This window comes from Sciurus carolinensis, chromosome 8 (genome assembly GCF_902686445.1).
Source record: "Sciurus carolinensis chromosome 8, mSciCar1.2, whole genome shotgun sequence".
Classification (NCBI taxonomy): Eukaryota; Metazoa; Chordata; class Mammalia; order Rodentia; family Sciuridae; genus Sciurus; species Sciurus carolinensis.
Window position 1 is genome coordinate 115,092,883 of NC_062220.1, and position 19,013 is coordinate 115,111,895.

Genomic DNA, 19,013 nt, shown 5'->3' on the forward strand with positions numbered 1-19,013 from the left:
GCTATGATCAACTTGGGTCAGGAAGCCACCACTGGATCTTGCTCCCACAGGACTCTCAAACCCTCCTCACCTCTGCATCAAGGTTAGGGCACGGAGTGCAGAGGAAAAAGGGGGTATGCACCAGAGATGCAGGCTCCAGGCAGCAGCAATGGTAGTTTGGGAAGGCAGGAGGGTGATGTGATTTGATTGACTGAGTCAAACAGGGCTCTTGGTGAGTGATTAAGCTGCTTTCATCAGTCAATTCATTGATCTAATCATTCCTGTACCCATTCATTCTTTGTGCACCTACCATGTTCCTGGTCACCTTGAGGTTGAGAATACTGAGAAAAGATCATAGTCTCTTCCCTCAAAGAGTTCAGTCTGGTGTGGGAGATGGACAAATAAATAAGAATCCCATTAGAGTATGCTGTGTCCTGGAAAAGAAGCTCAGAGCACTCTGAAAGCCCAGATTTGAGAAAATTCACCTGTGATCCTATTATTTTAGTATGTCTGTACATGCATAATTTTCACTCAATTAAAATAACATTGTGTGATTTTCCATTTTTTCCCCCTCTCAACATTTTGTTTTTGAGTTATTGCTGCAGAGGCATAACCTATTTAAGTCCAAGTGGTTTCATGATATCCCATGAAGTTGATGAAATAACCATTCACTTGCTGTTGGAGTCTTAGGTTACTTCTAGGGTTTTGCAACAAATGGCATTAAGTACCGAGTGTTTTGCTTCTTTCCCATTGTGCACTTGTGATGAATCCATTTCATCATACTGGGCTGCAGGTGTAGAAGTACTTGTGGTTCTTACTGCACTGCCATGTAGCCCCTAAAGGCCTTGTGCCGTTTTCTTGAATTTCCATCAATACCTGCAGGATTTGTTCCTCTGTTGTTTCCAGTATTGGAATGAATGATGGATATGTGTGCACGCACACACACGCACACCCTGATATGGATATATGAATTTCAGTTGAATAGATGCATGCACCATAATACTAAGCAAAACAAGAAATATAATGGAAACGGAGTCTAATTAACAGTGTTCCCTGGTAGCAAGCAGAAATGGGGAGCCTGGCTTCTGAGGAGGCTCTTGAAGCAGCAGGAGCCCAACTACTACAGACAGGAGAGGAAACTAAAGACTGAGTTGAGCAGATCAGCTGCCCTTGATTTAGGGTCAGATAGAAGCTAAGAGGGAGTGTTGCAGCTGCCTCTAGGGTTGCCAGAGTATTTGTGGTGAGTAGACCTCAGGAAGGTCTCAGAGTTGATGCACTCAGTTTTAGGAGGTCACAATGAGGGTGACTGGGGACCAGCACCTGAAGCTGTTCAAGAGACACTCAGGATGCATGAGGGCAGACACAGGGTACAGGAGAGGCTCTAGGGCTCAGCCTCACCTACACAGGAAGGGAGGGGAACATGCAGGCTTAGGGAAGCTGGTAGAGCAGTTGAAACTACCCAGAAATCAACTTATGCTCTCTTTGCCTTCCTTGCTGCTTGGTCAATTCTTTTCAGCTAACATATCTTCTTGAAGGACTCATTGGCATCCTTCTTGATGCTGGTTCAACTAAGCTTTAGACTTTTAAGTATTTCACACAAGCAGAATCTGATAATTTTTTTGATGTGACTTACAGTGTAAAATAATTATATAGAAAGGGGAAATTTGTGTATGTATGTGTGTTTTAGTGGGACTGCATGATATTCTTTGGTATTTTTTCTTGACTATTTCACTTGTTTTCCTGATCGTGTTTTGTTCCCTAACTTGTCAGGTACACTGTGGTAAGTCGGTAGAGATGGTGGTGCCAGGGATCACTAGTTGTGAAGCCAGGCATGTAGTACTGAGCTCCTCTGCCCTTCCCTCCCTCAGCTTTCAGGACAGAGCACACAGACCTGCATTAGATAGATTCTTTCAGTTTTCAGATTCCATGATGTCATAGTGTCTGGTTAAATATCTTGGATTGGGTTTATTCCTGCACATGCAAATCCTGAAAAGATTGCTGAGCAGAGTGGTGTGCACCTGTAGTCATAGCTATTTGAGAGGCTGAGGATCTCTTGAGCTCAGCCTGGGCAATGTGGTGAAACCTCATGTTAAAAAAAAAAATTGCCTGTATGTTTGTGAACATTTTCTCAAAGCATTCAAAACACTGCTCCTTTTTCTTCTTCCTCTTCTTCTTTTTATGAGGCCTCTGGTTGCACATGCTTAAAAGACCCCACAGAGCAAGGTTCAGAATGTGTCCTCTCAGAACAAGCAGGTTCCCTGGCCAAACCTGATGACCTGGGGTAAATCACTGTCCCTAAGTGTCTTAGTATCCTCATCTGTTAAAAAAAAAAAAAAAAAAAAAAAGGCAGGGGTGGTATTGGTGGAACCTACCTAACAAGGCTTTTCTATGAGGATCAAGTAAGTGAAGTATGCAGCCCAGTGCTTGATGTCCAGTCAGCACTTCATTTCTGGGAACCATTTCCATCATTATTATGCTCTTCATTTTGTAGCCAGAAAACTAACGCCCAGAATGGTTTAATGCTTTATATCCCCTGGTCCAGTACACTCACGTAATTGCTAAAGATTAATTCTGTAAATAGAAGCAGTACTCAGTTGCTTCAAAAGCCTGGAAGGAATCATTGACCCAGCACCACCTTCCCTAAGTCTGTTAGACATTAAAACAGGAGTTCTGATGTGCACTTGAAAATCTTTTAAATTGATGAAAATGGATTCTGTTTCAATAAATTACATTTGATAAATCCCACTGGCTCTGCACTGTGAGATGGCAGTATGGGAAAGGGCATTATTAGGGATGGAGCAATGGTAAAACCCAGTCCTGGCACTCAGATTATATAGTTCAGTGGGAAAGACAAGACAAAATCCAAAGTGGTGGGAGCCCCCATAAGGCTTGGACTGCCTTGCAGCCACTGTGTGTTTAAGCCAGGACATCAGTGTGCAGGAGCGGAGGGAGGGCAGGGAAATGGGTGGATGAGGTTGTGACATCATGGAAGTCTGTTTGTGAGGATATGAACACTGAGTCCGCGGGGGGAGAAACATTGAACATCTCTAGGGTGTTGTACTGAGCTTGGAGGGTGGGAGCCAGAGTGGGAACAGGGAAATTTGCTGGAAGGATTTGTAAGAGTCCACACACAAGCAAGATGAGAGGGTGGTGGACTTCCGGGGCAGCAGTGGGGTGGTGAGGAACAATGTGATCCTGGCTGTATTGGGTGGTACAGCTCTCAAGATGTGCTGACCAAGTGAACATGATTCTAAGAGGAGCCAAGGATGACTCCAAGGTTTCTGGCCTAAACAACTGGGAGGATGGATGGTGCTGCCACTAGCTCAGGGCAGAGAGCTGGAGCAAAAGTTCGGGATCACAGGGAACTCTGATTTGGACAATTGAGTTTGTGATGCCCATCAGACATGGAGAAGTCCTGCAGGCAGCTTGACAGGGAGGCTGTGTTCAGAGAGGTCTGATCAGAGACAGATGTCCCCAGAGTCCTTAAGCCCTGGGAGCCTGGTTCCTCGGGGCTCGGCTTGTTGCGGTACTCCTGGAAGAAGGCCAGGTGGCTGCAGGTGGCTGGACACAGGTGCATCAAACCATCAACCTTGCAGCAGGTTAAAAAGTGACCAAGTCCCAGGAGTGACCTCAATTTCCTGGAATTCTTGTCAGAACCCGGGTCATCCCATTTCCCACGTGTCCCTGGATCTCAAGGGCATACTTCCCTTCAAAATAAAGCAAGCCAAGGGTGCTGTTGCAGGGGGCGGCACCTTTACCCGGGTTTTCGCGTTCAAGTGTGACGTCAAAATGGAAAGCCCGCCCTACACTCAGCGCCCCGGGTGCCTGCGGGGTCGCATGGGGGAGCAGGCTGCGCTCTCAGGGGAAGAGATCAGTGGAGTCGGTGCTGCGGCTGGCGTTCGGCTGGGCACCCGCGGCGCCGACGGAGTTAACGGGCTCGTGCACCGGGCGGCAGTGGTGCATTGTGGTAACGCGGCGCTGGGACCCGCGAGTGCCCGCCGCCTCCGCCAGGAGGCCCGCCGAGCTGAGTGTGCGTCTGTGCGAGCCCCCCGGGCCAGGCACCATGTAGCGACCGGTCACTCGGAGGCCGCCCCGCCGCGGGGATGAAGGGACGGGGCTGCTGGGAGACGGCCTCCGTGCGCTCCTTCTGCAGCTCGGGCTGCTTGAATAAATTTAAGAAGGGTTAGTGCCGCCCGGCTTCGGCCAGGCTCCCCGCTCACGCACGCACTCCCGGCGCCAGGCTTTGCTGCATGATCAGTCCACGCGAGTCTCTGATGTCACTCCCTCACGGCGTGGGGGAGCGCGGGGAACCTCGGGGAACCCCTCTCCCCGCACCCTGCCAGCGTGCGCTCTGCACTGGCTTCACACCTGGCGCATTTTGGAAAAGGGATTTGCGGCTAGAGACATGCTGTGCCATTTGATTAACCTCTGCAAAAAGGAAGCGAAATATAATTCAGATCTTTCTGGAAAGAAGGGGGAAGGAGTGGTCGTGCTTAGCTCACCCAACTACCTTTTCTTCCCTGGTCTGACTGATGCCCCCATTCCCCCAGGGCCCGCATGTCCCCAGAGTGCCGTCAGAATTGTGATTTTGCCCAGAAGGACCTTTCCCAAGAACTTCCAGTGGTGTTGGCTTTGCTTATTGCATGACCCTCCGGAGTGGCTGTCTGGGTTTGAGGATGCTCCCCCACCCTATGGATAACTGCCCTCTGTTATGCCCGCACGCAAACCCAAGAGTCCTTTCTTAGCGTTAAGGGAATAACAGCTGTCTTAAGTTAAAGCCTTGCAGACTCGCTAGACTCTTGTCTACAGTTCATGATGCTTGAAACCTCCTTTATTGAAGATTTTGCCGTGAGTGAAACTTGCTGTGTTTACCTTGATGAGCATTTCTGCTATAATTTGAATTGGTAGGGAAAATAAGAATTCTTTAACCCTGTGGACCTATCAGACACAGAGCCCGTTAATTTCACTTAAGAGGTTATTAGAAGCAGATCCTTTCAGAAATTAACACCCTCTGATCTGTAATAAGCCTTATAATTAAGTTTGCTTGCTGACTGACTTGGCTAATGGCTTCATAAGGCCCTAGTCATTTCTAGAGTTTGCCAAAGTTTCAGACTCCAAGCCTCAGCCCAGGAGCCCTGGGGAATCACATTTCACCATGTATATTCTCCTGAAAACAGACATTTAGGTTGTTTGCAATTGTAAATGTTTGAAATTTATTTTATTAGGAGCTGAAACAATGGCCTTAACTAAAAAATCCTTTAAAGAAACTTACAAGTGAATTTTGTGTATATTTTTTGGCTTTGGAGGATTAGTCTTAACTTCCTATTTGTCTTTTGGATAGAGTGTCATTTTTAAAGCAGTTGTGTTCTTTATGGAAAGTTAAAATAATGATTCTGTTATCAACTTCGATGGATTTATTCAGAAGGTGAATTTTGGAGTCATTAAAAAGAAAAAGAAAATATGTATCAGTTAGATTTTTGATTCTTCCATTGGCCTGTCCAGGAAGAATCATTTCCATTCATTATTTGAAAGATTTGGTGTTAAGAGGAGTATTGGACCTAATGGTTTCTGCTTGGTTGTGGTAAGAATGCACACCTTTGTCTGGAAGCACAGGTGTGACCAGAGCATCTGCACATGGAGAGCAGTAATGTCACCTTTTGCCAGGCCTCTTCAGACTAGCCTTCCATCTTACCCTTCTCATCTTTGTTTCCCTCTGCATTGTGGGTCTGTTAGGGATAAGGAGGCTCAGGAGGTCGTGTGTTGAAGGCATAGTGCTTAGAACTGGGCATGGAGCAGACCAACACTATAGCCAGAACTCAGCTTCCCTGTGAGTGAAGGTGGGTCTAGAAGGGCCAGAACAAAGTTTAAGACAAACTGGCAATCTCCCAGTTTTTTAGTGTTGGCTTTGCTGGCTAATGGGAGAGGTGTGAGGGAGGCCAGCTTTTGGCAGTGGGAGCCTCCTGGCCTTTCACACCACTTTGTGGGTATGGGACCCTCATCCCCAGCATGCAGACAGGGAGAGTCTGGCATTCTGTTTTTCAGACACATTGAAGGGTATTGAGAATGTGTACTCTAATGCATTCTTCTTCAGGAATGGGTTCCAGAGAAGTTGTGTTACGTACCTGAGCTCATCTTTGTGCTGGTTGAAGCAGGTGCTGACCTTACTGCTTGCCTTCGAGACCAGGAGCTGAAGTCCAGGTGGTGACCATTTCAGTCATAGGACTGTGTCTGACTTTTCAAGGCTCATCCCATGGGCCATGGTCTCCTCTTGGCTCAGTGACATTTTGGGACCTCTAGAGTCTTGCCCTGCTTCAAGGCTGGAGGATCATTTTCACCCATTCTATAATATGCCTCTTCATGGTCCCCAGTACTCAGCATTTTTGCAGAATTGATGTGCCCTAGCCTACCCACCACCTTCTAAGTGAATGGAGTGAAGGCTAGGCTGAGGCCTAGAGACCTGGAGCATCACTGGCTGTTGTTTCCTTCTCCAGCAGGGGTCCTCAACTTCCTGTTCTTCTCTGAAGCTTTCTCCTGATTCACCAGGGCTCTCCCAACTCAGGACTGGAGTCACAGTGAAGTTTTCCTGCCCCTGCCCGCTCACTTCTGGTCTCACTGGGGCAAGTGGCTTTACTGGAACTTCTAGGAAAGTTGGGAAGGGTTAACCTAGAGGATCATGGAGAGCTTCCTGAAGGAGGTGACACCCAGCACCCAGAAAGGACAGGTGAGCTGTGATGCCCAGGCCTGTTGAAGTAGCAGATGTTAAACCCTGGGGAAGTGGGGAATGCAAGGAGGGCACAGCTCTGACAGCTCTTGAGGTGGCATGAAGCTTATGGAGACCGGGCTTCACCACAGCACTGGCCTCATTAAAGTCCTCCCCAAAGCCAGTGGTCGCTGTTCTTAGCATGACCCATGGAAGCAGAACCTTCTGTCGTGTGATATAGCCTCTTTCTGCTTGCCTTTAGCATGAGGCAGTAAAATAAGTTAACCTGATGGCAGTAATATGTATGAAAGCCCCTGATCCATTCCTGACACATGGTAGTTGCTCATGATAATTATTATATATATATTTTTTGGTGTATGCATGCACATTATTTTACAAGCAGATCCATTGTTTTACTGTTATCATTTCAAAAGCCAAGAAGGACAGTTTCAAGAAGTCCTTGACATGCATTAAGTGTGCAAATGAGAGGCTTATTGGCCATATCTTTGTGCAGATGGGGAAATTGAGACGCAAAGAGGAGCGGTGACTTTCTAAAATCACACAGGCAGAAGTGGGACCAGCAATTAAATGCCCAGCACTTACCATACGTTGATTGAATGGCCAAGGGCAGAGGAAGTTCATCAGGGAAGGCTGTGGACTGGGAATCTGCTGCACCTTCAGGGTGCCTGGCCTGGGTGGAGGCCACCATGGGTGGGGCTTTCTGGGGCAGAACCTTGGAACCTGGGAAATGTAGATGTGGTGATTTGGGAGAATTTCCAAATTACTTGAATTACTTGAAAGAAAATAAATACCAGGAGTAAGTTTGAAATGTTTTGATGCTTTTGAGCAGAGTGAAGAATAGTAAGTGATAAAAGAAAACAGATTTTGTCCTTTCTATTTAGGAAAAAAAGAATCTGTGTCTCTCAGTCATTCATTCTGTCCCAAAAGCTATGTGGGGCACACAGTGTCCACAGCCAGTAGTAGTAGTAGTAGTAGTAGTAGTAGTAGTAGTAGTCCAACCCAGAAGTGCTGGAGTACCAGAGTTCATCTTGCCTTGTGCTCAGGCCAGCCTTCTTAAAATCCTCCATGCTGGCCTGTGCATGACCTTGGCAGCCATCTTGGAACCCAAGAGCTGCAGGTCATTCCAAGTAGAAGATCTGAGAATATTCAAAGAAGGATACATGCAGGAGCTGAGAAAAGGTTCCGCTAATGGACAGTGAGATGAGGGGTGGGCAAGAGAGCCCACTATGGAAGGCCTTCTGTGGGCAGGTAACTAAGGGGCGAATAAGGGCCCCAGGTAGGGAGAGCAGAGGAAAGGTGCTGAGGAGAACATCACACCTGTGTGCATGTATCACTGTGTCAGGGTGGGCTAACAGGGAGGGAAAGCAGAGAGCTCCAGGCAGGGGGAGTTTGGGAAAGATGGCAGAGCGTCTTCCCCCCAGGGCTCTGGACTGGCCCTGGGAAGCTACCTGACAGGCTTTTTGTCTGTTGCAATTCTGAGCCCTGCATGGTGAGTGGACCATGGTGCTGGATTGTGAGGGCCTGGAGAGGAAAGAGGGTCTCAATCAGAAGTACAATAGGAACAAGAATGAAGCACCATTCACAGGCACCTGTGCCTGCTCCCTGCAGCCACAGAGTGCCCGGGAGCAAGGTTGACAGTATGTGGGTAATGAAGCTGTGACAGGGACCAGGCTTCCACAATCCTGCAACCAGAGATTTTTTTTTTTATCATCAGTGGCCCCAAGGAGCCTGCAGAAGGTAAGAAGCTGGTTCATTTGGCCTTCACAAGTTGGTGTGCAGATTTCTCAAAGCCCTTTACTTCTGCTTATCTTAAAATTGTTGTAATACACTGATTTGTCCAGAACACCCTTTCTTTCATTTGCTGGATGTGTATTATAATGGGAAAAAAACACTGCAGTATCTGTTTTTTAATTAATTTTTTATTCTAATTTGTTGTACATGACAGTAGAATGCATTTATACATTTTGATAGATCATACATAAATGGAGTATAATCTCTCATTTTTATGATCATACTTATTGCAGGATCATGTACATGAGGTAATAATGTCTGTTTCACTCTACTATCATTTCTTCCCCCATACCCCTCCTTCCACTTCCCTCTATGTGATATAAAGTAACTTTTCTTCCCTATCCCCCCTCCTGGCTTATTGTGAATTAGCTTCCACATATTAGAGAAAACATTCAGCCCTTGGTTTTTTTTGGGCTTGGCTTACTTCACTTTAGCATGATATTCTCTAACTCCATCCATTTACCAGCAAATGCCAGAATTTCATTCTTCTTTAAAGTTGAGTAATATTCCATCTTATATATATACACCACATTTTCTTCATCCATTTATCTGTTGAAGGGCATCTAGGTTCAGTATCTGTTTTGATTGACTCCACCTAAGGTTATGCAGTCTACAACCTATTCAACCATATGAGGAGGCCTGTTAATATAAACATTTTTCAGGAATGATGTTTGGCCCTGAGGATATCCCAGTGACCTCTCTTGCCTGTAGACAAGGTAGCTGCTCAGGTGCCAAGTCCAGGTTGGTGACCCTGTAGGGGCTCTACCACAGGTCATAGTGGGATTAGGGCTCAGAAGTGCCCTGGAAGGCTATGTGGGGAGGCTTCAGAATAGCCAGTGAAATGGGGGAGAGGGATCTCTGAGTCCTGTGGAGAAAGGAGCAGCCTGAGTCTGGCTGCATGGAGTTGAACTTGAATGCAGAAGCCCCTCCTGATGAATTGATCAGTGGACATCCTTTCTATGACCTCATGACAGAGTGTCCTATAGTACTCTGGACAGTGTCCACTGTGGACATGATTCATTCTCTGACGCCTGGATTTCCTGTAAAGTGCCAGTTGGTCAGAACAGCAACAGCAGCTGTTAAAATAGATGAGCAATATGAATAAAGATGAAGTATGCTCTTCGGGCTGCCAAAGATAAATTTCCTTTTATGTCGCGTTTCCCTCTGACGTGTGTGTTGAATAATGACTCCTGACGCACATCTTCAGAAATAGTAGCTACTCGTGCTGTGTGATGTGTCAAGGCGGAAGGAGTTTACAGAGTTGGGGCCCAGAACCACACTTGGACAGTGCCCTTGAGCTGCCCACCGCATCCTGGGTGGGGTGCCCAGCATCCTGTGGCGTAGGTGGAGGCTGGTTAGAGGACAGATGCTTTCCTTGGGAGGTTAGAACTGATAGGTGATCTCTCCACTGGGTACATACCCACATCCAAGATGATTTTACATAGAAAGCAGCATCAGGGATTGGGCTTCTAAGGCATGTCTTTTAATTCACTAACCATTTGGCAACTGCCTAACTGCCTGGAAATCTCCAAGCCCGTGCCCACTCCTCCCCTTCTCACCAACACACACACTTTGTACTGGTCAAACTCTAAGGTTCAACTGGGCCAATCCTCTGTACTCTATTCATCCATTATTTTTAAGGGCTACTTACTGTTAAGGCAATGATTCCAGATGTTTAAAATCAGAGTATTTCCATAACTTCATTATCCCTCATGTCACTATTGTCATGACAGTAGTCATGTTCTATTTTTGGTTCTATTTTTGGTCAGTATTTTTTCCTTTATGTGAACTTCTTTTTGCATCATTGAGATACCAAACTTTCTTTTTCAACATGGTAGTACATCCTAAGCACTTTCCTTTGTGATTATAGGCTTAATACTTACCATTGGATGGTTGTGGGATACGTTTTCCTTCTGTTAGACATTTAAGTTCTTTCCAGATTGTCACTACAGCCAAACTGCTGCCTGAGCATCTTTGGCATGCAAAATTTTTCATTTTTGTTACTTTCTGGGACAGATTCCCAAGAGTACCATTGCTGAATCAAAAAGTGTGAATGCTTCCCTCTAGTACTCTGTTTCCTTCACAAAAGTTTTCTGGTTCATGGTACCTGGGGTTGGACGTGAGCTACAACTTCTCTAAGCCCCCCTACTTTTGACTCCTAGTGTTCTGAGTGAGTATTTGACCAGGCATAAAATTGTTCCTTGATAATATTTTAATTGCATTTGACTGACAAAAAAGTATGAATTATGCTGGGGTTATATCTCAGTGGTAGAGCACTTGCCTAGCATGTGGAAGGCCCTGGGTTCTACCCCAGCAGTGAAAAAACGAAAAGGATGAATTGTCCCCACTAGTTCGGCTATTTGTGGTGGTCCTTCCTGGCCTGTCAGCTGCATTTTCTTCTGCTTTTGTCTTGAAACCCAAAGGGAAACATTAGAAATGGAGGTGGTTTATGTCATGCATGGCCAGAACCCAAGGCAAACAGGGCATCTTGAAATCCTGGCATTGATCCACTGTCCTTGGTTTGGTAGTTGGGATTCAGAGAGGTGGTCCCTGGAACTGTCATTCCCTAGCAAGACCTACTATATAACTTGTGGAGTCCAGTGCCAACTGGAAATACAGGGCCCCTTGCAAATTTTATTAAGCATTTTAAGATAGCAATAGCCAAACATTAATCCAAACACCAGGAGGCCCTTCTGAGTGCAGGCCCTGTGTGACAGTTCAAGTCTCATGTCCATGTCCTGCCCAGGAGCTGGAATGCTCTGATGGGCACTGAAGGTTAGCACCACAGGAGAACCCCTTGACCCATGTTGCCAGCTCCCTTCCAGGTTTCCTTAGTCCTAGAGTTAGTTGTCTTTCCCCATAGCCATCTCTGTGCCTGCTTTGACATCACCCTGTATCCTCACAACTCTTGCTGGTGGCAATTTGTCCCTTCTGTTCATCTTTGTCTATTTTGGACAAGCAGAACAAGTGACCAGAAAGCATCTTACTTTTCTAGGACATTTGTGCACTTTTTCCAGTAGGAGCTTTCACCTGGCTCTGCCCACTTTTCTCCTACCGTCCCTCTCCCAGCCTCTCTACCTTTGCCTGGGACTGGGAGGAGATGCTGCTTATACTTTGAGGAGCTGGTGATTAATCCAAATGGCTGCAAATAACTGCCGCTAATGGTCAGAACAGTTGGCTGTTTGGACTTGTGCTTAATTGGAAATGTCAGGCCTTCTGCCTAATTTCAGTCACCAGATTTCTTCCATACAGTAAAGGGTCTTCTGGAGGCATTAGGGAGCTAGCCTGGTGATAGAGATCTGAGGACACAGCCCCAAATCATTGCTATTTGGCGAAGATAATTTTTGACACTTTTTTCCTGATCACCAAGATAATATGTGTTCATTGTATGAAATTCAATAGGAAAAAACAAAAACATTTAAAGAAAATAAAATCCCTGGGCTGGGGTTGTGACTCAGTGGTAGAGCACTTGCTTAGCATATGTGAAGCACTGGGTTCGATTCTCAGTACCACATATAAATAAATGAATAAAATAAAGGTCCATCAACAACTAAAAAAAATTTAAAAAAAGAAAATACTATCATTCTTACACAGAGAAAACATGTATTGAGGATCTGTGTTGTTCACCTACATGTGATCAATCTTTGCCAACCTGTTTTCTGTCACTGAGAATCCTAGCTGGTTTGAGGTTCCCTCTCCCCTCATTTTGCTAATGTGGGAGCTGAGATGTAGTGATACAACCATAGTCATTGGACTCAAACTACACTGCTAGTTTCAACATACACCTGCAGCAGGATTTGATAGCATTCAAAGTCATGTCAAGAGTTGTAAATGGTACCTCATTATTGAATGGGCATATCTCTGCTTTTTCATAGAGTTGATTTTTGTCATCTATTTATTTGCCTCTTGTGGGTTGGTGACTTCATTGTGATGTGTTAGTTTCATCTGATATTAAAAGCAAAACTTGCATATGTGATGATTATAATTGGGAAGTATGTTTTCTGTAGTAGGGCCAGTGTTTCCTTATTAGTGTATTTTTCCAACACTTCATTATGAAAATTTTCAGGTATAGAGAAAAGCTGAAAGAATTGTACCAATATATGCACTGCCTATATTTTACCATGAACATTTTCTTGCATTTACTTTATCATCTATTTATCTTTCTGTCTGTCCCTCTATCCATCCATCCATCTTATTTTTAAGTGCTTTTCACAGTAAATTGTAGGTATTAATACATGTCACTTCCCACACACAAAACCATTTTAGTATGTCATTAACCAGAGTTCAATATATGTTTATTTTTCTAAAGTAAAATATTCATATCATGGATGGCACTAATATATGCATATTTTTTGCACTGGGGATTGAATCCAGGGATACTTACCCATTGAACTACATTTAAAAAAATTTTTTTTAGTTTGAAACAGGGTCTAAGTTGCTGAAGCTAGCCTCAAACTTAGGAACCTTCTGCCCCAGCTTCCCAAGTGGCTGGAATGATAGCTTTGTGACACTGTGCAGCTTTATATGCACAGTTACTTGAGTTCTGACAAGTGTGTATACCTATGTAATCCACATCCTGTCAAGATAAAGCACTTGTCTGTCATTCCAGAGTTTTCTCATGTCCCTTCCAAGGCAGACCTCACCCTGATATTCCTGCTTTCTGACTTGTTTCATCATGAATTCCTTTTGCTAGTCTAGAAGTTCACATAAATGGAATCATGCAGTATGTTATCTTTTATGTAAGGTTCCTTTTACTTAGCATAATGTTTTTGAGGTTCATCCATATTGTTGCAAATATATGTCTCTTAATGCTTAGCATTTCATTGTTAGGATATACCTTAGTTTATCCATGCGCCTGTTGATGACCACCTGTGCCCAATTTAGGGCTATTAACAAATAAAACCTCCCCATTTAATCGTCTTTGCACCCTTGCTGAAAATCAGTTGACTGTAAAGGTAAGAGATTGTTTGATTCCCAGTTCTCTTCCATTAATCTACATGTCTATCCTCACACCATTATCACACTGTCAATAGATGCTCTTACTTTTATTGTAGTTGAATTTATCAGTTTTTGTGTATAGTACTTTATGTTTCTGCCTGGAGAGCATGTAGATATTTTCCTATATTTTCTCCTAAAATGTTTTGAAGTTTCACACTGAAGCCCTTCATACATCCAGACTTGATTTCTAGAAAGGATGTGAAATATGTAATTTTATTTTTCTTCATGCAGTCAGCCAGATGGACAAGCACTGTTTATTAAATAGGTGCTCTTTCCCCTACTGCTCTGTTCTAACACTTGAGGAATCAGTGCCTATCAGAGGTCCATATATGCTTAGGTCTGTTGGGAGCTTTCTCTCTCTTGTTTCACAGGTCAGTTTTTTCCCCCGTACCAGTGCCATACCATCTTAAATAGTATTTTATATAGTGGACATCATATAGGTCCTAGCTTATTAGGATGGTATTGATTCGCATTTGTAAATGGCAAAGCAGAGGCTAGAGAGGTTATATGCCAGGCCATACTACTGATGACTGGCAGTCATGTTTGTTTGAAATTGACCAGTTAGACTTGTAAGCCATACTCTAAGTTTCTGAACTCTGCTTCCCTCAACAACAAGACATACAAAGCTAGTCCTTAAGCCAACTTCCCCCTTCCCTTTCTTCACCTGGTAAAAGGAAAGGTAAATAAATTTTATTCACAACTTCTGAATAAAATCAGGTTCATTTGAGGTTTTAACTTTCTCTCACTGCCAAACTTGAGATAGTTCAGGGCAAGTTTTTCAAAGCTATTACCACCAGGTTGATGTCTTGGGGAACCTTCTAGGTAAAGATGCAGGTCAGGAGAAGAGCAGGCATGGTCAAGAGAAGAGCTGCCTTACCAGGAATGGTGATGCATGCCTGTAATCCCAGCGACTCAGGAGGCTAAAGCAAGAGGATCACAAGTTTGAGGTCAACCTGAGCAACTTAGCGAGACCCTGTATCAAAATAAAAAATAAAAAGGACTGGGGAATGGAGCTCGGTGGTAAAGTGTCCCTTGGTTCAGTCTCCAGTACCACACACACACACACACACACACACACACACAATATACATATATGTATATACATATAGAGAGAGAGCTGTTTAGGAGCAGGTGGGATGTAGCAGTACAGCAGACAGCTTGGACAGGAGAGACTTCTAAAACTGAAAAGGTAAAAATAACAAGTTCTGAGTTGATATTGGTCAGAAAGAAAGAGGCATGGGGTCTCAGTGATCCTTAGGGACTGTAACCTGTGCCCCTAGTACTATACATAGTAACTGGCACACAACTGGTTCTCAGTCAACATTTGTTAATTGAGTGAATGTGATTGAAGAACTAATTTAACAGATTAAAGATTCTGAATTGAATTTTGTCTGCAAGCTGACATCAGTTCATAATGCTGAGTAGTGCAATGTGCTAGGGACCAGAAGATAGTTCTTACCCAGGGACCAGTGTAAATAGTTTAACTATTTAACTATTTAACAAGGTCCCTGATGGACCTTGGCTTTCTTATCTATTCCATTGAGGAGATGTTGGTGTGGTTATTGTGCCTATGCAGTGATACAGAAGCATGGAAAACCACTCTGGCCCCTGTTGCTAGGAACTCCCTCGTCCCAGTGAGAAAGAGGTGGATCATACCAACTAGCAGTGCTGTGGACTGGTTTATAGGTGCAGCTCATAACTTCCAAGAACCTGTAAAGCAGAAATTGTTGCAGAAGCAAAATACCTCCACTTTCCCCTTAATGTCAGCTCAGAAGGAACAGAGTACCTTAACATTCTAAATGCATGTCCTAGAATCTGGGTCACTTCTGCAATTCCCTGAGCATGTGTGGCTCAGAGCCCTGCCCTCCTTTGCCAGCTGCTCACTCACATTATTGTGAGACTGAGCTTGTGATGTGGTTCCAGAGAGGATCAGAATGGAAGTGAAGCTCAGAACATGACAGAAGCAATGCAGTCTACAGAGGCAGGACATGAAGTCAGTTATTAGAGCTAGACCTTGACCTAGCATCAGCATCATCATGATTCCTCCTCCTGTAGCCTTCAAGTCTCGCCCCTTTTGCACATTGACTGAACATTTGAACACTCTATAATACCATGAGTCAAGTTTTTCACAGCTCATGTATGCTTTGTGAAATAAAATCATCATCGATATCTTTAGTGAGGACTTTCTATGTTTCAAACATGGTGCTGTGTTCTTTTTGTACATTTAATTTCTTTTCAATCCTGGTAGATATTTTTACTACTCTGATTTTAGAAAGGAGAAAATGACACAGTGAAATTAAGTCACTTGATAAAGATAACAATGTAGAGGTGATGCAAGGCATAGCCTACCCTCTTGGCCACCATCCTTCATGTGGCCCCAAGATGTTCTGTTTAGAAAGTCCCAGCAGCATGTTCATACGAATCTAGAGCACTGGGTTGTAGCAAGAAGACACTAAAAGGTTCATTGTTCCTGTCTTCCAACTTAAATCCCAATGTTTTGGTCTTTGGGGGCATAACACTGTAAATTCTCTGAGGATAAGAACCAGATCTGACTCACATTTATGAAGTAATTGGAAAATAGATGAAAGTATGAAAATATAAAAATACATAAACCCACAAACACATTTTTGTGTACTTTTATATTTCTTTTTCTGTTCCATTGGCTGGAACCTCAAGTAAAATGTTAAATAGATGGTGAGAATAGAAATCCTTATTCCCAGTCCTTGTGTGACAGCATACAATCTGACACCATTAAGTGTGATGTTTAAACTGTAAGTTTTTTACAGATCCCTTTTCCTAGTTTGCTGAGAGATTTTTACGTGAATGGATGTTGAGTTTTGTCAAATGCTTTTTCTGCACCCATTAAGATTATTATAATGATTTTTTCCCTTTCTTTTCTGTCAGTGTGGAGGAATACATTTATTTTTATGTTTTGAACCCACCCTAACCCTAACCCTGATAGTTTTTTCTCATAGTTTTTTCTTATTTATATGTCTACAGTGGGGCTCGAAGATTTGCATTTCTTTTTTTTTAATTGTAGGTGGACACAATACCTTTATTTTTATTTTTATGTGACACTGAGGCTCAAACCCATACGTGCTAAGCGAATGGAACTGCTCTGCCACTGAGCCACAACCCCAGCCCAAAGGTTTGCAATTCTATCCAAGTTACCAGATGCTGCTGCTTCAGGGATAACACTTTAAGAATCACTTCACTAAAGAGATTGGAGGGAGATAATGTGGGGGATGGTGAAAGCTTAGCCAGTGGTAGGGTCCAGACTTAGCTGGGTCCCTTATCAGAAGTGCATTTTACACAGCTGCTCCAAAACTTTTTCTTACCCCTAAAATGGAATGAATAATAAGGTGAGGAGTAAGAGAGTTGACCTGTATAAGTAACTCCAGTAGTGTTTGGCACAGAGTAAATGCTTAATAGATACTACCAATCTGTTCCTCTTTGTATCGTTATGGGAAGATTTTATGAGATAATAAATGGAAAGGTCCTGGCACATGCAAAGTGCTCCACAAATACTAACTTTTTGTTTTGTTTTTAACAACTTTATTGTGATATGATTCACATACCATATAATTCACCCATTTAGAGTGTGCACATTCCAGTATCTTTTACTATATTTATGGGGTTATGCAACCATCATCACATTCAATTTTAGAACATTTTTGTACTTCCTAAAAGAAACCCTTTTAGCAGTCAGTCCACATTTCTTCCCATCCCATCCCCAACCATAAGCAACCACTGTTCTACTTTCTCTGTCTTCACAGATTTGTTTATCTTGAATATTTCATTCAAATATATAATATGCCACCTTTTGCAATTGACTTTTTTCAATTAGTGTAATGTTTTTATAGCTCATCCTTGCTGCAGCATGTATCAGTTTTTTATTTCTTTTTAATGGTAAAATAATATTTTATTGCATGGAAATACCACTTTTGGATCATTCTCGCTTTGGTACCATTGTGGAAAATGCTACCGACATTTCATGTGCAAGTCTTTGGGGGTATGCTTTCATTCCTCTTGGGTACATATCTAGAAGTGGGATTGCTGGATTGCTCTCTAAAGTGGCTGCCCCATTTTATATTGCCACCAGTGTGAGCACTGCAGGTTTTCTACATCCTTACCAACACTTATTTCTGCCTTATTTAAAATTGGGCATCCTAATAATTGTGAAGTGGCAGTATGTCAGTGTGGTTTTTTTAAAAATTTGTTTTAGTTGTTAATGCAACTTTATTTTATTTAATTGTGTGTGGTACTGAGAATCGAACCCAGTGCTTCCTACATGTTAGGCAAATGCTGTACCACTGAGCTACAACCCCAGCCCCTCAGTGTGGTTTTAATTTGCATTTCTCTAATGCAAAATGACTAATGATGCCAAGCATTATTTCGTGTGCTTATTGATCATCTATATATCTTCTTTGGAGAAACGTCTATTCAAATCCCACTTTTAAGTGAATAATCTTTCAGTGATATTTAAATGCTAAGTCAACATTCATTTTAGGAGAAAGCTCACTTAATCATGATGGTTTATGCTTTTTGTGCATTGCTAGATTAGATTTGGTAATTCTTTTCTGAGTGTTTTTGTTCCTGAGAAATATTGGTCTATAGCTTTCCTTTTTTGTAATATCATTTTTTGATTTGGGGCCTTGGTAGGATTGATATTTCCTCCATAAATATTTGGTAGAATTTGTCAGCAAAGCCCTTTGAGCCCCAAGTTTTCTTTGTTGTAATGTTCTAGATTATAAAATGAATTCTATTAGTAGACTGCCTAGGTTTCTACTTTTATTTTTTAGTGAGTTTTGGTATTTTTGTATTTCAAGGATTTGTTTATCAAAGTTATTAAATTGTGGACATAAAATTGTTCATGATAATTTTTGTTATCCTTTAAATGTCTGTAAGATCTGTAGTGATGTTCACTCTTTCATTGCTGATATTAGTAATTTGAGTCATACCATTTTTGTACCTTAATCTGGCTCAAGGTTTATAGATTTTGATATTTTTAAAAATTAAAATTTTGGCTTTATTGATTTTTGTATCTATTTTCTTATATATTCTTTTCAAACATATATACTACAGATACTTTTTTAAAGGCAAATTGATCCACAATGGAATATTACTCAGCCATAAAATTGAAATTATGGCATTTGCCAGTAAATGGATGGAACTAGAGATTATCATGCTAAATGAAATAAACCAATCCCAAAAACCCAAAGGCCAAATATTCTCTTTGATATTTGGATTGTGACTCACAATAGGTGGGGGTGGGGTGGGAGGAGTGGAGGTTCACTGGATTGGAACGATGGGGAATGGAGGGAATGGAGAAGGGTGGGAATAGGAAAGAGAGTAGAATGAATTGGATATAACTTTCCTATGTTCATATATAAATACACAACCAGTTTAACTCTACATCATATACAACCACAAGAATGGGAGGTTAAGCTGGGCATCCTGAGACATACCTGTAAGCCCAGTGGTTCAGGAGGCTGAGGCAGCAGGATCAGGAATTCAAAGCTAG

At 42.9% G+C, this 19,013-nt stretch overlaps 1 protein-coding gene across 4 annotated transcripts in view; it reads left to right on the plus strand.

Annotated features, from left to right (window-relative positions):
* Nucleotides 1-19,013, plus strand: part of Osbp2 (oxysterol binding protein 2) — a 164,168-nt gene that overhangs the window by 88,523 nt on the left and 56,632 nt on the right. Inside the window, exon 1 of one of the 4 annotated variants that reach the window (XM_047562038.1) lies at nt 3,897-4,161. The exons of the other annotated variants lie outside the window; for them this stretch is intronic. Within the exon in view, the coding sequence (XP_047417994.1) occupies nt 4,083-4,161 (79 nt within the window). The 5' untranslated portion in view covers nt 3,897-4,082. Of the gene's footprint in view, nt 1-3,896; nt 4,162-19,013 lie in introns of those variants that run through there. 4 annotated transcript variants of the gene reach the window in all.